This window comes from Zophobas morio, unplaced genomic scaffold (genome assembly GCF_036711695.1).
Source record: "Zophobas morio isolate AGI-343-1 ecotype UQ-CSIRO unplaced genomic scaffold, CSIRO_AGI_Zmor_V1 ptg000513l, whole genome shotgun sequence".
Lineage (NCBI taxonomy): Eukaryota > Metazoa > Arthropoda > Insecta > Coleoptera > Tenebrionidae > Zophobas > Zophobas morio.
Genome location: NW_026972616.1, coordinates 90,297 through 114,273, shown reverse-complemented (window position 1 = coordinate 114,273; position 23,977 = coordinate 90,297). Strand labels below are relative to the sequence as shown.

The 23,977-nt window shown below is 26.8% G+C and overlaps 2 protein-coding genes and 2 long non-coding RNA genes across 5 annotated transcripts; 2 read left to right on the top strand and 2 right to left on the bottom strand.

Moving 5' to 3' along the window:
- Positions 1 to 219: 219 nt before the first annotated feature.
- On the bottom strand, positions 220 to 4,432 carry LOC135121164 (uncharacterized). 2 transcript variants are annotated; one of them, XM_064045470.1, is made up of 8 exons: positions 4,348 to 4,432; positions 4,162 to 4,243; positions 3,630 to 3,912; positions 3,432 to 3,564; positions 3,236 to 3,370; positions 1,840 to 1,970; positions 392 to 494; positions 220 to 333 (listed from the first exon to the last, which is right to left on the bottom strand). In XM_064045470.1, the coding sequence occupies exons 1-8, from the start codon at positions 4,372 to 4,374 to the stop codon at positions 241 to 243; spliced, it is 987 nt and encodes a 328-aa protein (XP_063901540.1). In that variant the 5' UTR covers positions 4,375 to 4,432; the 3' UTR covers positions 220 to 240. The 2 variants fall into 2 exon arrangements, with proteins under 2 accessions (XP_063901540.1, XP_063901541.1); XM_064045471.1 differs by lacking the exons at positions 220 to 333; positions 392 to 494 and adding an exon at positions 1,730 to 1,757.
- Positions 4,433 to 6,073: 1,641 nt separating this feature from the next.
- Positions 6,074 to 9,593, top strand: LOC135121160 (leucine-rich repeat protein lrrA-like). Its single transcript, XM_064045467.1, has 9 exons — positions 6,074 to 6,222; positions 6,277 to 6,336; positions 6,385 to 6,495; positions 6,553 to 6,663; positions 7,456 to 7,558; positions 8,006 to 8,143; positions 8,408 to 8,563; positions 9,102 to 9,288; positions 9,491 to 9,593. Exons 1-9 carry the CDS (start codon positions 6,151 to 6,153, stop codon positions 9,564 to 9,566), a joined length of 1,014 nt encoding a protein of 337 aa, XP_063901537.1. The 5' UTR covers positions 6,074 to 6,150; the 3' UTR covers positions 9,567 to 9,593.
- A 6,198-nt stretch (positions 9,594 to 15,791) lies between these two features.
- Positions 15,792 to 17,079, bottom strand: LOC135121163 (uncharacterized). The gene is made up of 4 exons (XR_010278877.1): positions 16,878 to 17,079; positions 16,616 to 16,804; positions 16,001 to 16,487; positions 15,792 to 15,863 (listed from the first exon to the last, which is right to left on the bottom strand). It is a non-coding gene; the product is annotated as an uncharacterized LOC135121163 (long non-coding RNA).
- A 1,856-nt stretch (positions 17,080 to 18,935) lies between these two features.
- On the top strand, positions 18,936 to 23,743 carry LOC135121156 (uncharacterized). The gene is made up of 5 exons (XR_010278874.1): positions 18,936 to 19,127; positions 19,355 to 19,426; positions 21,559 to 21,626; positions 22,182 to 22,326; positions 23,661 to 23,743. It is a non-coding gene; the product is annotated as an uncharacterized LOC135121156 (long non-coding RNA).
- Positions 23,744 to 23,977: the final 234 nt, after the last annotated feature.

Sequence of the window (23,977 nt, the reverse complement as noted above, 5' to 3'; positions counted from 1 at the left end):
AAGATTATTATTACCCTCCTGGTTACTTTTTATATATTAATTAAAAATGAAAAAGTTGTAAGGAAATTTGGTAAGTCTATTATATAAAAAGCGCTGGCCAACTATTGATGGGATGAGTATCTCGTGTGCAACTACAAAAAATCTTAATTTAGGTGGGATATAAAGTGTAAAGACGATTAGTAAAAGAATTAATAGTAGTAACAGTCGCCCCCGTAGTATTTATTCAACACAATATTGTCGCTAACTGTTCGACGACAAAGTTTTTGCGTCTGGTAACATTTTCAAGGTTAGGGCCCTCGTCTTAAACTGTTTTCTAAAAAAAATTCTGACATTCTGAAATAAAATATTTTTAATACAAATTTCTGAGGGAATTTACGAGAGGAAAGACTACTTTGACGAAAATGTTAAGAGTAAACACGTTTTCCTCGAGAGCAAGCACCATTTGATTAATGACGTCAGCATAGGCATTATCTTTTGCAATTTGATACAAAATTCTAAAAAAAAAAAAAAATCTTTAAGAGGTGCTTACGATAAGACATTTAAGTAAGAAAACTACATATAGGAGGAGTTTACAACTTTAATTTAGTTACAGCAGCAGTTTTTGCTATTACAAAATGATATATTTGCAAAAGTAAACTTCAGCTAGTTACTTGCATTAGATTTAATGAAACTAAGCCCAATAGTAAATAGGCTCAATAACAATAAATAGGCCAATTTCATCTTTAAATACGTTAAGCCATATTTCTCTGTAATTAGTTTTATCTTTCTGTTATGACCATAATTAAAATAGTTTCTCTAATTGTGATTAACACAATTTATAAAAACTTACTAGCTAATAATAGTAGAAATGAAAAACTCTACGCAGGGGATTAACTATAGCTTAGTCATTTTTTCTAACAATGCTTTAAGTGCACCCAAACAAACCTAATTAAGCGCCACAGAAGATACAAGAAGCAGACAGCTTACTAGTTGCTAAAAAATAAATGCTTGCGATAAACCTGTCTACTAACAATTAGTAATACAGAGTTGCAACTGTATAGAGATACATTCGCTTGACAAAGAATTGTATAACGGAAAAACAACTATTGAACAGGACATTGTTTTTTTAAAAAAGGCGAAGTATTACGCTCTGAAGAGAAAAATATGCAGGCAACTGAAAATGTTAACAACTTTTAAGTATATATCATTAAATACAAGTATTTTTAAGCATGTTTAAGTTAATTAAAGTTAATAATTATCCCTCCAAAGGGAGCGAAAGAAGGTCTTAAAGCAAAAAGATTCAACTAGTTGGTCTATATTGACGCAATTATTTATAAAGTGAATATACACAAATTCCAATAAAAGCTCCATAATTTCCCAAAAGAATTTAGCCGATACAACGACATCTTAAAGCCGTAGTGCACGATGGATATACAAATTAATATGGGTAAAAAATAAGAGAGCTTATATAGCAAAGATTATTTTTTAAAGTTAGTAGTGTCTGGAATTCAAAGTTTTGTAAATGTGCTATACAATGACTAGAGTTTTCGTTCTTATAAGGCTAAACCAACGCATACCACCTTCCTAACGTCAAAGAAATGTTTACCGAAACAAGACACATAAGGAAAATAATACTCTTGTTAAGTCAAAGTTAATAAACTTATAAAAAGAAACATTTCCCATCCACAATAAAATGATTGTTTTTCTAACTTAAACAAGTTAAAGTTATGAAAGTGCTTATCTCCAACGGTTTGGCATTGTGTTAAAAATTGGAACCTCTTTCGAATTGAACAGTTATTATGTGAAAATATTTCTGAATGAGTCGACAAAAGTTAATATTAGCACAGACTCAAAACTAACTCTTCAAAAGTTGGTGAAGTGGTGATGACCACATTATCTAGACAAATATATTCATTGGTAAACATCTCAAGAGTTTTCTTTAAGCGAAGCTCTTCCAGCTTCATATTCTCCAGTAGTTTTTCTCGACGATTCTGTAGTTTTAGAAAATTTAAGGTTTTAAAGAGAAGTTACGCATCATAAGGATTATTAAATATATGAATATAAAAATATATAAATACAATTTTCCCACTAACAAAACGATTATCTCCTGATTAATAGCTTTTAATAACTTAAAGTAAAAAGAATGGACCTTTTCTCTACAATAAACACTTTTTCGAATATACTATTTAGAAAATTTTAAAGTGTTAAAAATGTTTAAAAAACATCTTTTCCCTTTGAATAAATTTTACGGGAGGAGCGGTGTAGTCGTTTTTTTAACAACTATATATACATATTATAATTAGAGTAGAAATTTTCAAAATTAGCGAATTAGAAACTGAATATGACTTTAAAAGGACCAACTGTATTAAATAAATTAGTACTTACATATGAGCCGAAATATTAAAGTCATCATAACGAGACAAAAAATTATTACAATTAAATTTTCAATTCTAAGGTACAGTTCTCTCTTTTTAGTAGGTGATAAGCTATTATCTTTTATATGTGACAAAAAAATAAAAAAAATTGATATAGCGTTAAAAAATAAATTTAGGGAGTCTTAACAAAAGATGTCTCAAAATGGTATGAGATTGAGGATCGAAAATAAAAATTAGCACAACGTAATTTAAAAAATTTTTTAAAAATTACATGTACGAAACTACAAAGCTTTAAGGAAAACAGTCGAATAGAGATATCGTGAAAGCTGTAAAAAATTTCTGGATTATTTAAATTTCACTATGATAAAACTTTTATTGACATGAAGATTTATAGCAACACACAAGTGCAGTAGCTGTAATTAAACAAACAAGTTTAGCAATGTAACTGTAAAACTTTCAAAGGTAAAAAGTTTATTATTATAACCAAAAAAAAAGAAACAATAAATATTTCAGTGTATACATAGTAGTCTAATACTTAAATTATAAGCTTATTTTTTGGTTTGTTCGTATAAACTTCATAAAAAAGATAAAAAGATCAATTTTTCACAGGAAAGGAACCAAAATATGGCGCGAATCATATAAAAAAATTAAAATAAAAAAGAACAAAACAAAATGCAAATTTTTTGAAAATGCTTTTACATCTCTCAAAATAGTAATTTACTGATGAAAATAAAAATCTTTTTTATGAAAAGCTATAGAAAAAAGTTATAGGCATACGCATATTGCCGTAAAGTTTATGACTTTTTTTTAAGTCCTGCAAACCAGCAAAGTCTAGTGACTACCAAGTGGGCTGCTTGCAAATTAAATTAAATTTACTAAACTTTTTCAAAATTTAAGTTTTCCAAAGTTCGAAGTAGCTTAAGTTGGTTCTTCCAAAAAACTTCAGACAACTGCATTTCTTTTTCAAGATCTTGAGAATCACACTTCTCAAGCTGTTTAGCATATTTACTGAGCTTCTATATATAAAAAATTAAGTTTTCAATTGCTGTACATAAAATATAATATTTCTTAATAAACTTTATCCACTTCTCGCAACTTATGCGCTTGTGAATTCAAAGCGAAAATTGCCGGTAACAGATTTTTGGTTTCATTCTCTCTCAAATCTAAAGATTCACTTCCTTTGGGTTTACACGAGCGATTAGGAGTTGGACTGTTGTGTGGAGAGCATATTAGAAACGTTGTTTAGTTTATCGTAAATAATAAAGAAATGCAAACGTGCGTGGGTTGGGCAGAACCAATGTATGCGAGACGGTGCTTAAAAAGTGGAAGAGTGAAGGTTTTACGTGATCCCAAATGTCAGTAAGTTTTTGTCGTAACCGGTCATTGTTTATATCAAGGACCAAATTATAAAGCACGTCTTTTTCGTTTGGAGATAAACAGTGAAGAACTGGATGTTGAGAGGGGAAATCTTCATTAATCCAAATGGTAACTTCAAGAACACACTTATTTGGAAGAGGAAGAGGTCCTTTTAGGCACAAAAGATCCTTTTCATATGGGTCTGTAAAATAAAAACGTTAACACGGTTAAAAACTTAGAAATAAATGGAATTGAACGTTAAACTAAAAAGTTAGAGTGCAGAGAAGCCATATAAAATACTATTCTATTTTTTAATATACTCAAAAATGAAATAGTATTTTTTATGAAAATATAATATAAAAGTTGTATATATTTAATAACTAAGAATTGAAGTAAAATACCTTAAATTAAAAAAAATTTCACTTATATTATGAAAAAGGTAGTTATTTACCAAACCCAAATCGTGGAACAAAGTTAGGAAAACATTTTAGAAAGTAGTCCACTTGAACAACAACAAGCTGTACCTGCTTATACTAAAATCATTTTTTAGTTTTCTAAGTAAAGTGCTTACTGATAATATATTAATTACTACATAATTTGTAGGTAAATAATAAAAATCAATATATTTATTGCCAACCCCGCGGACTGCCAAAAGTTCATTCATAAAGGGATCAAGTTAAAAACAAAATAACCGGAGAACTTTTTATATGAGAAAGCTTTTCTATGGATTTCAAGTTAACCTTCCTAAAAAATTAAATACCAGCACTCTCGCGTTCATTCGTATATATTTTAAGTAATTAAATAAAAAGGTACTATAGTTCTTGTTTAAGTTTATATCGGTTACCTATAACTTAAATTATATAGATTAAGGGCTACATAGTCGTAAACTTATTTTAATAATATTTTGAATGTGTACGCTACTGGCTTTTAAAGACAGCATTCCCTGAGAAATGTGGTACAGTTTTAGTAAAACTTAAGTTGTGACAAAGTTTATGCACTACGAGTTACTATCTTATACTTATATTAATAGATAGATTGACTAGTATCTATAAGTAATAATAGAGTATTATGGAATATACTTCTAATATAAAAAAACCAAAAAATGTAAGAAAAAATTTAAAGTTCTCTATATAAAGTTTAAGGAAACTCTACATAGCTCTTTAAACTAAATAATAGTATAACCGTAGACACTACTTGCATGAAGATGCTGTTATGTTTTTCATATTAGGTCTCAGTTATGTCCTCCAAAGTAAAGTAATAGCCAAACGACCTTATTTATAAATAACCTTAACAATCATATACAAATAAATTATCCTCTTTAGCCTTTTTTATAAGCTTATTATCTTTTGACAACATAAATGCTTAAAACTGATATTTTTTATAAAAAGTGTAAATTTTTAACCATTTTTTAATGTGACCTGAATTAACTATCAAGAATTAGGAAACAGAAGCGATTAGCTCTCAGAAGTTTGACCAAAGGCGAGGAGTCGTTAATAAGTAATCTTTTTACTTTGCATGATTAGAGTGTATAATCTTTTTTAATGATAATTAAGCGTATAATAGCTTAGAATTTTTAAGTAAAAGCTTTATATGTAGATTAGAAATTTGTAGTCATAAGTCCATATTATATACATGCTATTTTAATTTAGGTCCCAATTAGTGAGTTCGTGTCGGTTAAATGCGTTATTAACCTAGTTATACGTTCTAATCAAAAGTCGGGCCTAGTGAATTTATTTTCATCAAACATGAACTTAAATAGTTTAATAGCATATTACAGTAATTGAACCACATAAAGTAAATAGAGTCTAAATTAATGGTAAAATGATTTAATAAAATATGTTTATAACTTCACTTATAAGCAACTTTATTATATGAGAGATGACTGAATTGATTTAGTTCATAAAGATGTAATCTGGTAGACATCCGTTATCAAGGTTTCTTTGAAAGTTATTAAAGTAGAAATTAAGGGTGATTCTTTGACCAAAACAAGCGAATTTATCAAAAGGGTAATAAATGCAGTAGTTAGTGCTTTAGCCCTTCCGTGTCTTACGAGGCAGCACTAATGACCATGATTAAATTTTAAACAAAAATATTCCTAAACCGCAAACAAAATTTTTGACGAATGGTAAATCTTTCTTTCTTAACACTATTCGGGTGTTCTGAAACTATTTTCTAAAAATTGCTTAAAAATGCGTTTTAGTATATGTTCAGCTTAATCATTAGCAGTTACTTCACCAATGAGAAGAAGTTAAACAAAATACTGATGGCAGTTATCAATAATCGAAGCTTATTTTAAATTTAAGGAGCCAGTCAAAGTAATAACATTTAAGAAAAAGGCCTTAAAGCAAAGGGGAGAGGTCTGAGGGCCCTCCCAAGTTTCTTTATCACCTTCTCTTGTCCTGGCAAGGTCTATCAGAGCCTGTCTTACGACTTCCTAAAAATGTCAAAAGACCCCAATAAATGGATATTTCAAAACAAATTATTGAAAGATGTGGAAAATTTTAGGTTGAAGGTTTGCTTTTAAAATAAAAGTTGATATGTTTTTGATACTATATAATCTTTTTAGTTAAAGTATAAAGGAGACAAGACAAAGATTGAGACTTCTAAAATTTTGTCAGAGGCTGTGGTATATTGACTTTTCCATCTTTAATTATATGCGTTATAATGCTTGTAGAGAACCGGATCTTTAGACATCTCTTTTAATCTCAACACGCTCCCTAAAAAAAAATTTCAGAAACTTACAAGCCTCACCAAGCTTACTATGAGCGCAGCTGGTGCCAGTGAGGTTGCCTCTTTTCATTGTAGAAATTATATTTCTAGATTAAAAGTTAACTTGAAACAGTTAATTTCAGAAATAAAATATTTACCGAATTTGGTATATTTAAACTTGACTGGAAATTACCTTGTTAATCTTCCTTTTGAAATTACTTCTTGCTCTGCTCTTAGAACACTGGTGTCTGCTAAGTTCCATATAATAGTTGTCTAATAAATAGTTCCACTGTCGTAAAATATTGTTTTTTATATGTATCTGCTTACAAAGAGCTTTGGGTTGGTGAGAATATTTATAGCGAGTAATCTACCATAAATACTTATTCCATACTTACATATTATTTTGCTTTATAACGATCCTCTGCAGTTAAAGTTACCTTATTTACATATTTAGAATGAGGTCAATAAACCTTCTTTGATTAATGGGAAGTAATAAACTGCATGTTTTACAAGGTGTACGGCGTTATAAAGGGGAAGACAATAGCTTTTTACACTTATACTCCCTACAGGTAGTGCCGTTTAACAACTGACATCTTAATTGAAGATATACGTTTAGTTCATTTTATCTTAACAAAGGCTAACTTTTTCGTTTCAAAGTTTTTTTTTATGGAAATCAACTTCTAACATTTGTTATCTTTTGTTTGAAATGTTGGAAGCTAAAAATCATAGCTAAGAGACATGCGCAGTATGTAAGCAGGCATATTGCTTTAAAATATTACAAAAAAATTTAAATTTCATTATAATGAACGATGCTCGCTTTTAACACCGCTAAGATACATTCCTATTCAACTGCCTACAAAAAACTTGTGGGCGAATGCTTTTCAGTAGCTTTACAGGGCTCTTTTTTTCCTTCTAAAAAATCCCGTAAATATGTATACTAATTGCGTTTAAAGGGATATTAGAGGTATTAAAAAAAAAATTGTTTTTAATTTAGCACATTTCTTGTTACTATATCTTTTAAATTTTTTTCTTTAAGCTTTTAGCCTCGAATAAGTTTACGAAGGTACCGAGTTATCTAACGAAATTGACTTTGCTTGAAGAGTTAAGCTTTGAAAAGTGCGAATTAGAGAATATTTCGGGTAATAATGTATTATAAACTATAAAAGTTATATTCTCAAAACTTAATTTTAAGTTAAAAAAAAAGCCTATTAAAACTAACAATAATGGAAAATAATAAAATTTGTACAACTGTTGACCTGTTGTGTAATAATAAGCCTCAACTTTTCATTGTTTAGTCAGCCAGTATGTTAAAAGTTATATAAAGGACTAATAGTGGTATAATATTAAAATTAAAAAACAAGCAGAAACTTTTAATAATGAACTCAAAAATTATAAAGAAAATAGAAAATTTACTATAAGTGTTATTGTTATATTTTCTTTAGTGGCAGTTTTTCACAGATACGCTTTTATATAAGCGCCATGCGTTTGTAGCTACACTGAATAATTGACGTATCACTATAAGTTGTTCCAGTTGAAATATTGTTTTAAAAAACTTCTACATGATGCTTCTAACCTCATTTTTAAAGGGATAAACGCTAATGTTCAATTAAGAAAACTTAATTTATGTGGAAATAAAATTTCACAACTGCCTGAAGAATTTATGCAGTTAACTTCGTTGGAGCATTTGGATATCTCTGACAATTTGTTGGAAAAACTCCCAGAAGGTCAGACGTTAACTTTTATGATAAACTTTATATAAAACTCTTTAATAAGCAGAAGTCAGGACTATCTGAAAAAGAATATTTTTTTAATTACGATTATTTAATATTTTCTTATTCTTTAACATTTAGACGTTTTCATTAAGTTAGTTTCTAAGTTTTCTTTTATTTATAAAAAAATCCTTATAGGCCCCTTAAATATATGTTTATTGGGCTGTATAATGTGATGAGTATGTAAGATACATAATTTTGATTTTTCCTTTGTGCAAGATTTTGGAAAACTCATCAAAATTAAAGAACTTCATGTGGAGCGTAACAGACTTGAGTATCTTCCGAACTCAATGAATTGCATGGTTAAGCTAAGAGTCTTACAAATTAAACCCAATCCAATCAAAGTGTTCCCCAGAATTTGGGAAAACATGATTGGTCGAAATATTTAGCTTAGATTTTTATTATATGATATTGTTTAATATGTAAATTATTTATATTTTTGTATTAACGATTCTATTGGGAATATAATATTAACAAATGTCAATATAATAATAATTAATTATATATACATAATTATTAGACTATACAATGAAGAAGGTTTTTTTTTAAATTAAATAATATAAATAAAATAAAGATACTTAATACAATAGCTAAATAATAAATATTATTGTTTTTAAAATACTAAATAAAGGTAAAATTGGTATAATAATAGAAGGGTAATAATTAATATAAAAATAGAATATAAATAAAAATTTATTTTTTAAATTTAATTTTTTTAGGGATGATAAAGTAATTATGTTTCTTAAAAATGCTGCTCATAGCTAAAAATAACGAGATTTTTACCTAATTATCATAATTAAATTGATAAAAAAGATTTTATAAACTTTTAATAATTGAGAAAAAGTGTCTTTAAATATATAAGAAATGTTAAAGGATCAAAAATAAGTAAACCATAAATATATTTATTAATTAGAATTGGACTTGTTGGATCTCTCCAGCTTGAAAATCGAGGAGCTTCCCGCTGAGGTGGTTCCTCAGTTGAGAGGATTTCGAGAAATTATCTTAAGCAATAACTTGATTACCGCGTTACCTACTGAATTGAGTACTCTCGGAGAAGTCGTTGAGCGTATCGACCTTAAAAACAATCCCATTATAAAATGGTGACTTTTCGAAAGACAAAAAATTATGTATACAAATTGATAGAAAGTAAAAAAAAATTTGTGTGTATAGGAGGCGGAGAGGGGGGGGGGCGTTAATTAAGTAGGTATTTGGTATTTGGCAATGAATACCAGCAGAAAAAAAAATTTCCTAATTATTAGTTATGTAATTAACTTTTTTTTATGTTAATTGTAATATTTTTAGGCCAATTACAGTTAGGCAGATGAAGAATATCGAGTTCAACTGGAGTTCCATTAATATTAATAACGTCACTGAATGAATTTGTTAATAAAATTTTTCTTATTGGCGTTTTGGCCTTTTTTATTTTACCATTGTTTTACAATAAAGTTTAACGCATATTAAAATTTTTTTAAATATAAATTTAATCCCACTGTCACTCTTGTACGCAGTAGTTAAATTTATTTAGTACATAAATTTCTCTGTAATAAAATTTGACAATTTTTATATTCTTGTTCTTTACTTTAATACCCCGAAAAATTTGTAACTGATGTAATTATTAAGATGGTTAATAAAGTGCCGTTCTCTGAAAGCTTCTAACGTATGTGTGCAGCGAAGTAGTGTCAATAGCCCCGGAAAAACTTCGAATGCGAGCGTACCATACAAATTGGTGGCGGCTGACACTCAAAAATTTCGAGTTTTTAACTTAAGCCCAGAAGTTTACACCTTTAAAATTTTAATGAAATATTATGATCGCAAAGCGCAATGCAATTGCTAAATTCGTTGAATGAGAAGGCCTGGTCACAAAATATTACTATTTCAAAAAGCAGAATGGTATAAGTACCTAACCCTTGCCGTGGGCACTAAAGCGAAATTATGAGCTTATGTATATGCGAATATGTTCTAAGCTTCTGAAGTCGCAGTAAACCGAAAGCGAGAGAACTTTATCTACTTGCTTTATTTGCTACGATCGATGTTTTTAGACTAAGATTCATCACAAAATAATAGCCAGTCAACATATGGAAGTTAAATTATTTGACTTACCTAGAACATTGTGGGGTTTCAACAATAATTATATCACTAGCGTTACATGCCTTATTTTGAAAATTAATTTTCAGGCTTATAATATTTTTTTATTAGAATTTTGCATAATATAACGGCAATACCTGGTGAATTACACTAACTCGTACAACAAAATTTTATACTATCCACTTTCTCCGATAAAAGTGGGGGGCTAGGAAGCCAGTAATTCATAATAACAGCAATTAATTCGTAAACATAAGACCAAGCTTCTTCAACTTCTTCACTCCAATTATTTTCATGCACTTTCCTCATTGTTTTAATAAAACTTTTTTTAACTGCTGGTAGGTGCCCTTTGTGGCAGCGATAAGTCCGATGTCTTTTGGATAAAGCAGATACTTGAGTAATAAACGTTTTTAGATCACTTAGGCAGGTGACACAATGATCAATCATGGAAGCAAACATGGCACTTTGACTTTTAGAGTTTGCCTTAGTAAAAAGTCTTTCTGTGCTAGGAGAGAGTTTAAAAAGGTTAGTATAAAACTCTGATCCTATTTCTGTAACAGAAAATTTTTCTGTTGCGCGCTTCCAACTTTCCGTCACCAGTAACTTAACTGCTTTAGAAAAACGGGGAAAAGAATTTGTTCTAATAACACTTAAGAGGTGATCTTTAGCTTGATCGAAAAGTTCAGGGGCTGCTTCTTCTAGGCCAGCACTTATGTTTTTAGCACAGATATCAGAAATATTGATTTGTCGGGGACCAGTAGAAACAATAAATTCTTTATGTATTTGAAGCGCCTTTAAAGTACGCTTTTTCTTACTTTTAATTTCTCGATAGAGAAAAACAGCCATTACAAAGTCTATATTTTCTGAGCTGTATTCATGTTCCATAAACCTTTTTAAAACTGCTACACTTTGAGATGAGCTAAATAGAATTAAAAAAGGATGACTTTCGTCCGGATTAACGCTTGCATAAGCCTGTTTTTCGGGAATAAGTGAGTGGTTTGTTTCAAATGAACAATTAACTTTTTTAAGCCCTTGCTTTATAAGAAATTTTTTTAAATGATCTTCATTGCTATGAGAATTAGATGCTAGCGTACAATGTGCTCTAGAATTTCGGATATTATTTGGTGTATTATTGCTTTTTCCTGCTTTAAGGTGCTTCAAATTGGTAACTCTTATATCTTTTGCCATTAGAAAGTCTGGTTACCCTTTAAAAACGGCAAGTCCCCCAGCTTTACTTCCCCAGGTCAAATAATTATATAGAGGTCGAAGAGAAATGCGGTCCACAAGAATAATGATAAATTTCCAAAGTTGGTCATCCTTATGCCCAGTGACCTTTGAAAGCATTTTTATTACTTTACGCATCATTTTACGAAGCTTGAAGTTGACATTACTCGATAAAATCCTTATATAAATTTTTCCTTAGAATTATTTAGATCTTTTTTTAAATTATTTTGTTTAGAAGCCCTCTTTTTGGTGTATTTATTAATTTTTTTTCCTCACCTATCTTTCTTTTAATGAAAGTTAGCCTTGTTAACATTTTTCAAATTATAAGCATTCCATCGTGCTTTATAATTCGTGTCAATCTAAATTTGATAGCATAGTTAAGTTTCGATAATTTTTAAGGGTTCATAGAGTATCGCCGAGTAGTATTATTTACATGCTTATTAAGTTTCACTAAAAACTTAGTTTAACTATACCCAAAAATGCTAGTTGTGTCTAAGAGAGGAGAAATAATTTACAGCTTTGATGTTACTTATATCAATAAGTTCCTTCTCTAAAAAATAAAATTTCCCTTTATTAATTTATTTTGGTAAACTTTACCTACAACTTACAATTAAGAAAATTTCATCATCATACTGCTCTTATTTTTTTTAATAGCAAGCCATGAGTGAGCACTACTATATAGTAGAAGGTAAGATTTGTAATTATATGTAAAGAAATTAGTTGAGAAAAATATTATTTTACTGTAAAAAAATAAAAATAGTAAAAAACTACTAGAATTAAATGAGGTTCCAACTATGTCTCAAATTTTTAATTTGCCTTATTAAATATTAAAATTTATATACAATAGTAACTATAAAGAAGGAAAACAAATGAATTTTGTAATAGAGATACAGGAGATGGTAGCCAAAGCTTTTTTTATTAAAATATTAACTATCTTCGTGAGTTTAAATATTTGTTAAATATAAGCCAATAACAGAATTAACTTAAAAAGTTAACGCATAAGCAGAATTTATGGTTGAAAGGTTAAATAGAAAAAGCGCTAGCGTGCAAAAAGTGTTAATTATTTGATTTAATATGCCACGCTTATCCGTAAGAGCAATTTTATGTAGACGAAACACTAAATTTTCTTTACTAAGAGTATGTTTACCAATCTTAATTCTTATTCATGAGCACAAATTAGGACACTGGGAAATTTATTTTCAAGCATTGATTATTTTCTAATTAATTCTAATATATACACCTAAAAATTTAACATACTTTGAATTTCAATGAAAATGAAAATTAATTTTTTCATTAATATTTAGCTCTTAAAACAAGACTGTAGAGATTTTGCAAGGATGAAAGTGACCTTCCTAATTACAAATACATGATTCAGGCGCTGCAGCTTTAATGTTAAGCTGCTTCTTCAAAACTATTTCAACATTAAACTTACCAGGCCTTACCCATCCTTGATACTAAATATAGCATTAAGTGTCTGGGAATCATATACATTCACCATTTTCTCTCGTGGCGCTAAAAGAACTTTACTACCTTAATGGAAAGTATGCCTAATCCATGCTCAATTTAATAATGTTGCCTTGCCTTTAATTATAAATTTTAGAAATATTTAACCTTATAAAAAGAAAAAGAAACGGTAAAAAGGTTTAGAAAACTTAGTAGCAAAATTTTAAAAGATAACAAAACTTTTGTGATACTCTCATAAAATTTGAATAAAGATACTAAAGCCTAAAAAAACTAAGTTATGAGCACTTAAATCAAAATCTTAATAATATGAAGTAACAAGCAGTAATTTTAGCTTAGCTCTTTCTTTAAATATTTCATTTATTCGGTAAAAATGAGCTTATACAAGTTAAAAAATATTTGATCTTTGCGAGTAAATACCTTTAGTATTGTTAAAACAAACAAGATCTAACTTTCTAGACTTTTAAAACTCTCCATACCTTTTTTTCTTTACTATTTCCCATTGTTAATAACTTGTCTCATAAATAATCTTAACTAACGCAACATTGCTCTAAACATTTAAACCTTCCCGTAGGTTAGCTTTTGATATTAATACCGTAAAACATACTTTTTACTAGGTCGATTCTTGTAATTTTTTTTAAAAATGCCTGTTGCTTATACCTTTTTCCAACTTTTACTTAGTTATTTGTTTTAAATCTAAATTTGTTAAGCTTACGTAGTGGTCTTACTTTTATAATACGTCTTTTTTAATTACGTTTATCTGTATATTACTACGTTATTTCTATAACGTACATCACCTATACTTTACGTAAAGCAAAGCCTTCTTATATTGACCATTATCTTTACACGTATACTCTTTATTATTGATAAGTGAACTTAGAGCCTTATGAAACGTGCGGTCTTCGCCTAAGTATTATTCTTTTACATCAAGAATGCATTGTGCAGATATATATAATTAACTCATGCGAAGTGGAGCATCAAAAAAATCAACATTTTCACTTTTTAATACTTACTGTAAAAAATAAATCTTTTTTTTGTAGAGAAAAGATCGGGTAAAAATATATTTATGATTATAAAAATAATAAGAACTCATAAAGTAAAACAAAAGCCAATTGACTAGTCAAAATATGCCGGCTCACTGGAGGGGACCTTTTATATCTCTACTTAATCCCAGTTGTAGAGAAGTCCCCAGAAATTAACTCATTTTTTTGAGAATTAACATCGCTACAACCAATCGGTTTTTGAACTGTGTGTGCTTCCTTGGAATCCCGTTCCAAATTGTATATAGCGCCTTTTAACACCATGTGAATGGGTCTGTGATTCCATGTTACTTTCACTTACAGTTTAATTTGATCGTTAGTAATTAACGAAGTTAATATTGCCTCTGACGATTCTTTCTTAAATATATTGAAACTTTTACGTTAAAATGAAGTAAATTATTTAAGAATTTTCTACTTCAATACTAGTGAACACATATTCTGATGTTATACGTAACATGAGTGAAACCCTTCTAGAAATATTTTTTTAATTCATGAAAGACTGGCCCTCGACCAATGCCTAACTTCGTAATTATAAAACAAGTGGTCAGTTCTGGTTTAAAAAAAGTGGAAAAAGGTAAATTTACCATTAGGAGAAGAAGTGTTACGGTTAATAATTACTATAAAATTTATTTGTGCAATGCAAGCGTAAACAAAGAGGAGACAGTACAAAGTACGGTATCTTATAATGTGAAGAGAAGTTTGCGCTATGAAGGGGAAGGCTAAAAACAAAAGTTAAAAGGAAAGGAAGTAGACATACACTGTGGGTAAGTTTTAAGTTAATGTTCTGTCTGCATAATTTGTCCTAAAAATACATAAAGCAAGTCAGGGATTTTAGATGTATAAGCAATGCGAGGTAAAACTTAAGTCGAATAAACTTAGGGTCTGTTTAATTTGCAGATTTTATTTGTATATTAGTAAGGTACTAAAATATGAACATATCTTAATAAATAAATAATATTGAAAAAAAAAACATCGTTTCGTGACACTTGTTAGACCTTTTTATAAAGAAGTACAAGAACATTTGTTACAAAGAAAAGTTTTGATGGTAGTAGGCGGAAAACGGTTTGACAATAAACTTCTGAAAAAAAAAAAAAAAGCCTAATAATATTTGTATGGAAGTAAATACTAAGTTTAAAGTTTGAGCAAGCTATTGCTAAAGCCGTATTGGCTTTATAACTAAACCTGGGCTAAAACTGTTTAAAAAAGTGTAAGAGAAAAAGCTATAACCGATACAAGACTTGGTAATTCCCGTTACTTCGATGTTTGGTAAGAAACAGAATATGTCGGTCAAAATCTACGGTATTTAAACCTTAAGACGGCATTAACTTGTATTTTTTATACCCTTAAGTGTATTAACTTTCAAACTATGTTCCCCGGTGTTTAGTGATTTATATAATATTAAAAAGGGGGTACGAATGTTCAAAATTTTGGTGCACTACTAAAGAATCTTAGAGATCGATTTAGGGTTCGGTATTTTGTGGTAACAATCCTATTAATTATACGCGTATAAGTTTTATATAAGCAACTCTTTGTAAGGCTAAAGCCTTAAATAGACCTTTAGACACTTGAGGGTTGTACGGTTGTACGAAAGTTAATTAAGCGTTGTAAATTTTAAAGTTGTAAATCGCTTTTCTCTTTTTCCCTTCTATGCTCAACTGTGGTAATTTTAACAGTAAACTAACAAATAAAGTTTTTATATAAAGTTGTAATAGAAGCTATAAAAATATCTTTATAGTCGTTAGCTTTTATTAATTTCATCTTTGTTACATCTTGGATAGAAAGTTTCAGTATAATAAAATTTAAACTAAACTCTTCAGCAAGCTGTTTTAAAGAACTTCAAATGTATTGGCCAGAAAAGATTCTATTGTCTGTTATTTAACGATAGAATTTACAATTATAGTAAGGTAAAGCTACGGTTTATTTATTGGAAATTTTTATAACACTCTTTAATATTACCGCACGTAATTTTTAATCTAAATCTTTTTATATGTACATAATACTATACCTGGCTGAAAGCCGCTCTTGCCGATTCATCCTGGAAGGGCCCAAGTGTTGACTGTCGGCTTTCCATCTTTATGAAAACCGCATCTAATGTAAGGATCAGTGGAACTGCACTCTTAGCAAGGTTTAGAGTATTACTCTAACCGAAAAAGTACTATTAACGCCAATGAGGGCTGAAGCCAGGGTGAGAAAACACCCACAAATATCCAAAGTAACCAAAATAAAAAAATTGCTTTTTAGAACAGATTTTATATGAAAGATTCCTTCGTTTTTATTATTTGCTCTCTTACAACAGGTATAAATTATGAGAGCTGTGACAAGCAGTTCTGGTATAAATAAGCAGATATAAGCTGGGGTATGAATATTCCACGCCCTTCCTCCGTCGACTGTTTTGTTAAGGTATCGAAAACAGCCGATATAAATCCGGCATGCAAAAAAAGCTAAGAAAGTTCCAAGAAGAGCGGATTTCAAGGAGCGCAGGAGCCGTGATCCTAACAATAAAATAAGTTAACGAAATTAAATTTATAAAAGGGGTGCGAGTATTTCTTGGTATGTTAAAATATTTTTTTAGCGCTTAAGGCTTGTACGAAAAGAAAAGGTTTAGCAAAGATTCGCAAACCTGGTGCAAGGACGCAGGCCAGTTTGATGTAGTTGCAAACTATGACTGAGAATTCAAAGATTGCTCAAAAAGGCTCACAAACTATAAATAAAATGTATAGAGATTGTTTTATTTCTTTAAAAATGTCATTTTCAACACTTTGTCTGGTAACTACATTCCCAATGGAAGCCAAAGTTACAGCAATGAATCCTAAAGAGAGAAGCAAAAGTTGTAGAGGCGCGTATATAATAGCTTATAATTAATATTTTTTTATAAAATATACCACTTATTGATGCAACAAGGAGTGTATCCCAGTACGGTCCTTGCTGCCTTACACGCTTATAAGAGAGTGCTACGCAAATTAATTGTAATAGAATTACTACAAAATGGGGGTCTTAGGCAACACCCCTGAAATATCTCGAAAAGCTACCATTTCAAGTCCAAACTATTTACAGGACAACTGGACTTTTTCAACTTATTTAGCTGGTCTAATAAAAAATGCCTGTAGCAATATCATTAATGGTAAAGTACGACGCCTAAAACTTTTTTTTCTTTTCAAGTATTGCGTGGCCATTATTGCTAGATTATACTATCGTTATCACTTGCTTATAAACTGATAAGAAAGTAAGAAGACCATTGGCTTTTATCTTAACGCAGGTGTAACTACCGGTAATTTGGTAATGTTGTTTGGGAAGAAATATATTTGTGATATTAAAAATTATTTAAACTAGTGTTATTTATATTGATCCCCTTATATAAATAAGTCATTATGTAATAATATAATAATTATAGTTATTAAAAACTATAATAGGTTGACTTTCATACACAAGTTTTATGCAGCCGTTACAATAAATCAGTGAGAGTAAAAGGCGTTTTTACAGTTAAATTAACTTAATTGACTTCTATTTGAGAGTTGCTTTAAAAAATAGTAAATAACGATCTTATACCATACCTCTTCTCTTAGAAAAAATTGTAAAAATTTAAGCATTTTCCTAATAATACAATTTATTTGGCAATTTAAAATAATAATAACATTAACATTATAACATAAAGTAGGTACTTGGTAGAGTTATATCAAAAAAAAAAAAATTAAAGCATTTATTTCTATTAATTCTCTTTCTACCCTAGACCAAAAAGGTAATTATTATAAATTCCGTTTGTTGCTTCTGTACCCTAAAAGTTTAACCACTTTCGTTCACATAGCCCGCAAAACAAAAAAGATTGGCTTTAGTTAGTGAACTGAACGCTTTACAAAAGTCCGTGCACAGAAATAATCTTTAAAAAATTAAAATTTAAGGAAATATAGTAGCTTAAAGGCTAAATGCAAGCGAAGAATTATAGTCTGAAAATATTTATATGGGCTGATGAAACTGGTACTTTAAATGTATTACGTGAAACTATATTTTAGTGCTCATTGTTAATATGCTGTCTAAAAACATGTTGAAAAACCTTAACATTTTTTAACAGAGATTATTACTTTGCATAAAAACCTTTAAATAATTAGTTTTTATCGTATCTATAATTTATTTTTGCATTTAAATATAAATACAAAAGTGTTATACCTTTTTAACTTAGTTCTTAAGAACACTATCATATAAATTTTGTTTTTCTCGTATAATTAGCTCTATTAAACTTCCTGGCCTTTTTCTTTTATTAGCTACTACAAAAAAGTTAACAGGGCTACACTAGTTATTAATTACTAATAATAGAGTAGTTACAAGTCTATATTCTTAGTAAAGTTTGTGATTACTAAAATATTTAACGCTCTTTATAATTTCTTATAAGTAAAAAAATCATTTTCGAGAATAAACTATAAGCGTAAGGTTTATATTGAAGTGTAAAAAGCGAAAACTTTTAACTTCTCATATAATGAGACCTACTTTATTTCTACAACAATGTTTATTTTAATTTTTTTAAACTATTTTATCACGAAAATGTGATATTTTTCTGCTAAAATTTTGGAACCATGTAGTTCGCTTAGAAACCACGTGACTTCAAATATTTTGGCTGAAAAATAAAAAAATCATAAGAAATATTAATTGGTCCATACAAGATTTCATTTAGAAGAGGGGGGGAAGTTTTACTCAAGTTTCCAAGCGAAAGGTTTGCCAATTTCAACATCTTATTATTCAATATCGCTGGCTTAGTCTTACAACTCACTATCTGGAAAGTATAACGTATATATTTAAAAAAAAATAAAATTGTAAATAGTTTACAATTCTCTTTAGATATTTAGACACAAAAGTACAATATGCTCGAAACTATCACTTTGATAAGTTCGGATAAGGCTACTTATGACATTTCCTTAAAAGCCTTAACTCACTCATCGACTTTACTCGTTTTGTTAAAAAGTGAAACATATCGTTTTACTAACGCTTTAAAAGATAAATTTTATGCGTTACTATAAACAATTTTAGAGGGAGACACTAATATAAAGAAAAGCGTATATCTGGATTCCATCAGAGGAGAAGTGTTAGAAAAAGTTGTTCGTTTTTGTGAGTATCACAAAGAAGATGAGCTGTCCACTGAAGCTGTATAAAATTATTACATTTTTTTTATAAACTTGAATTTTTGAAACATATTTCTTTGGTGCTTGTTAATTTAACAGCATCTTTACTTGAAATTCTATAAATTTTAAATTGTTTTTTTAAGTAAATTTTTGCATGTAGGTTTTGATTTATTTTTCATGGCTAAAATATATTATTTACAGAAATCTTAAATATAATTTTTATAGTTAAAATATATTTTTTTTATTGTTAGATGGATAGCGAGCCAACCTTCTCCTATGACAGTATCGACTTATGGGACAAATCTTTTGTTAATGTTCAACAAGTTAAGCTTATTATATACATATATAATTACTTTAAGTTAAATAATTCGAATTATTTTTACAGTAAAATATTTACAACTTTAATTTACCTTTTTTAAATTTTTTTTACTTAACTATTAAACTTTTACATATATATAATATTTAGATTTTCTTTAAACTTATTGTATTTTAAGTACATTTAAGAATAGTTAATATTTAGCTTATAAGGTTAACCTCTCAATTAAACAACTTCGAATATATAATGTATAAATAATATTTGTTCAAGGTTTTATAAATAAAAACTTGGAAAACTTTGATGAGTGTATTAGCCTTTTAAAATTTATAACATTGAGCGTTTTAAATTCTTAATGAATTATAGTTTAATATTTAGAATATATTTTAACTTTTATCTTAAATATCTAGAATAAAAGTTTTTAAAAATATTAAAAAATATATAAAGTTCTTAAGTATAAAATCTTATAAAAAATTATTTATATTTAGTTATGATTAGTATAAATATAATATAATATCAAAAAGATTCTTAAGTTATGGAAGTTTTAAAATAAAGCATAATTTTTGTTAAATTAATTGTTTTTCGTTTAATTTGGTTAAGTAAAAATTGTTGAGAATTAAATTACTATCATTAATATAATAAATGTAAAAATAAAAGAAAGTTTAGGTTAAGATTAAACTTTAATACTCCTTGAAATTATTTTACATCATTTTAATTTTTAATTTTTTTTATTATAAAAGTTTTCTAAGTGATGCTTTTATTAAACTATTTTTATAGAAAAATATATTATTTAATACCTTAAATTATATACATTATTTTTATACAAAAGTTCTGTATTGCTATTACAATTCTTATAATCCTCTTTTTTTTTGCTAACTAAAAGTTCTTATTAATATATATTATGAAAATCACATAGTAGAGCTTTTATCTTTCCTTATTTGAGTTTGTTTATATTACCTTTTTATTAAGGTACGCTATTAATAAAAAAAATTTAAAATTAATGAATTAGTTAATATATAACTAAAAATATTATAAGTTATTTGTGTTATTTAAATTTCTTATTATTAATGAAACTTTTGTTTTAAAGCTAATTATACATTATAAATTGTGCAGTTTATCTAATATATAATTTCTATATTATCAAGCTTAATTAATTATTATAATAATTCAACGAAAATGTTTATTTGTTAAAAAAAATATTTTACTATAATTAAAAACAAAATTTTAATATGCTCGCTTACTTACATTTATTTTACCATAAAAAAAATTTACGAGTTAACTAAATATAATTTTTTGGATAAATAATGTATATAATTTTTAAAATTATTAGAGTTTTATTCACAGAACTTATAAATATAAAACCAAAAATAATTTTAACTTTATTTTAATTGTATACCAATATATTGTTCTCTTAGAAAAAGTTATTTTGAACTATAAAATTTTTATTAATAATTTTTTGTAGACCTTAAGATCAATTCAGAAGTTAATTATTTCTATAAAAATCTATATATACTAAATACATTTTTTAAATGGAATAATATGGCTACTCCTTAATTTTTTATTATTTTTTGATATTTACATTAATAATGTTTTATTAATTACTTAAATAGTTATTTCAGTCAATTTATAGAAAAAATTAAGTTGTAAGCAAATTTTTTATATCTGAAGTTTTTAAATCAGTGGATTTTATTTTAGCTTTTAATAAACCTGTATAAAATAAGTTTAACGAACTTTGTTAAATATTATAATATGAGGAAATTAAATTTTGATGCATTTAGTTTTTAGATTAACTTTTTATAAAAAATAAAATCTTTCTACTCTTATGCATTTAACTCATAACTAATATGATTTGAAACCATTATATATACACTTTACAAACTATAAACTGTATAATGATGTGATTTTTTTTAACTTAAATTTATTATTAATATTTTAAGATGTAAAACTGTAAATTTCTAATGAAATTCTTATTTACTTTACTAAATTTATTGCTCGAAGTTTTTTTTTTTGAATTTTATATTTTAAATTAGATTATATTTCCTTATTTTATAAAGTTTACCGTGATATTCTTACATATGAATTTTTAATTTAAAAATAAAAATAAAAATCTTTGAAATTTATTTTAAGTTATAAATTTTTTAGGATGTTCTTTTCGAACTTATTTTAGCTGCCGATCACCTTTGCATCAAATCGTTGTTTGATTTGACTTGGTAGTCGCCAATGTCTATAAAATAATATATATATATGTAATTTCCACTTAATTTATATGAAAATCCTTTTTAAAAGATACATTTTTAAGTGCCTGTATATAATTAAAAGAATATTTATATTTTTTTTAGGTGAATGTCTCCAAGTTGTATTTATATAAAGTTTTTAAAAATTTGAGTCATTATTATGTCTTTACTAAATAATAGTTAATATTAAATACTATATCGAAAATTTTTACTCTTCCCTAAAATTTAGATAATTTCTTTTACGAATTGCTTTTAATTATTAAATAATAATGAAAACTTGATTTTTTAAGTATATTTAGATAATTAAAAAAATTGATTTTGTCGAAAAAAGTTTTTTTTACTTTACAATTATTTATAGATGTTTTAATATTTTAAAAATATAATTTGTTTTTACCGATTTTTAGTAAAGTTGTAACAAAAATTTTTCTAATTAAAATTTATAAAAGTTTTTTTTATATATTTTTATTTTAAATTCTTATTTTACCATAACATGGTAATTAAATTTTTATAAATATTTATATTATAATAAAGTATGACTTTGGCCAATTTAATTAATGAAAGAAGTCCAGAATTGATCCGAAGTTACTTCAACATTGTTAAAGATTTTGCTCCCGAAGAGGAAGACGAGCTCAGAAGGCAAAATTTGTGGTACCAAGAATTCTAGAAATCAGAAATCGTAAGTTGTTAATTTTATATATAAAAACTTACTTTTTAGTTTCAATACTTATTTAGTGATAATAGAAAGTAATTAATTTTTTTTGTCAAAAAATAAATTTAACTTATTTGTAAATCACTTTTAAAGTAAGCTTTCATTTTAATTCGTTATACTTAGTTTTATTATATTAAATTTACGTTATAGTCATCAATTTCTGATAGTTAATGCAAGTTTTTAAAACTATTGAAATTATTTAATTATTATAGTGAAAGATTATAAGTTCCTTGATTTAATTTTTTATTTTTATAAGCTAATGGTAATTTTTAATAAGTTTTTTCTTTTTGTAATAAGTTTCAGAATTGTATTACTTGCAAATTATTTAAATATATAATATAAATTAAATTAGAGTTGATAATTTATATTTTTCCATTTACTTTCTATAAAACTTTAATTAAAATAAAATTATTTTTTAAAAATAATAATTTTATAACGTTTTTATTATTTCACTGATATATTTCTTTTGCGAACTAAAATGTGGGTTAAGGAAACATACGTAATATAGTTTTAGATTAATTTATTTATTTGTTTTTTTAACTTTTTGAAGAATATTTTAAAAATAAAACTGTCTTTTTTCCCAAGAATTTAATTAAACTAATTAAATTTTTTGTCTCCTTTTAAAAATAATTACTATTCTTTCTACTGTTAACTTTATACTTCTTTTGCTTAATTTAATTTTTTAAATGAAAATTTTAATTTCTTAACAAACATATAAATTCAAAGCCCTCAAATTTATATTTATTATTTTCATTCACTAAACCCTATAAAATTATATTAGACCTTTCTGCATTAATTTTTTTTAGTAAATTTATAATTTTTAAATTATTTAATGATTTTTTTATTTGTAATTTTATTAATTTTTTTATAAGACTTTTTTATCAGTATTTTATAGTATTTTTTTAACTTTATAAATTAAAATATTTTAATTTTGATTTTTTCTAATATTTTATTAACCAACTTTTTTAAATTATTTTTACTAAATTATATTTGTTTCTATAATGTTAGTCTTAACATTACGACTCCAATTTTTTTTAAGTTTTCACATTTATTTTTACTATAATACTTCACTTTAAAAATAGGTTAGAGTTTATCATATATTTAATATTTAATTTAAAATAATTAATTCTGTTCTGCATATTTTTATAAAATTTTGGAAAATTATTTTCTTATTATTTGATTGTTCTCTTTTCATTAAAAATGTTTTAAAAAAATAAGATTTTTTATTATTAATTTTCAAGTTAAGCTTTTCTCTGCATAAATGTTACTTTAAAATGATTAATTTTATGATATATTATAAGTTGTACAGCGATGAGGTAAGATTCTGAGATGAAAAGAAAAAATATCACGTGTATTTAAGACCTCTCAGTAGCAGATTATACGCAATCTTTTTAATTATTCTTTATTAATAAAGCGTGTAAACTTAAAAATGTATATATTTTTATAATTTGCAGGATTAAAAAAAAAAGTTTTGAGTTTAATAAATACAAGCTCTACAATATTTTAATAAAAGATCGATGAGGCTAAATCATTGTTCTTTTTTTTTTTTTAGAGGAGCTGAAATTAAACAAAAACAAAGCTAATATTTCGCTTTACAATATTATATATAGAAAGTGAA

What these genes read in the sequence shown, in the direction of transcription:
- LOC135121164 (XM_064045470.1), bottom strand. Translation starts at nt 4,374, where the DNA reads ATGAATGAACTTTTGGCAGTCCGCGGG. An exon ending in ACTTCACCAACTTTTGAAGA is followed by an intron (nt 495 to 1,839) that starts GTTAGTTTTGAG and finishes TTTTTTTTTTAG; the next exon opens with AATTTTGTATCAAATTGCAA. An exon ending in CTCTTAACATTTTCGTCAAA is followed by an intron (nt 334 to 391) that starts GTAGTCTTTCCT and finishes ATTTTATTTCAG; the next exon opens with AATGTCAGAATTTTTTTTAG.
- LOC135121160 (XM_064045467.1), top strand. Translation starts at nt 6,151, where the DNA reads ATGTCAAAAGACCCCAATAAATGGATATTTCAAAACAAATTATTGAAA. An exon ending in GTTGGAAAAACTCCCAGAAG is followed by an intron (nt 8,144 to 8,407) that starts GTCAGACGTTAA and finishes CCTTTGTGCAAG; the next exon opens with ATTTTGGAAAACTCATCAAA. An exon ending in AACAATCCCATTATAAAATG is followed by an intron (nt 9,289 to 9,490) that starts GTGACTTTTCGA and finishes TAATATTTTTAG; the next exon opens with GCCAATTACAGTTAGGCAGA.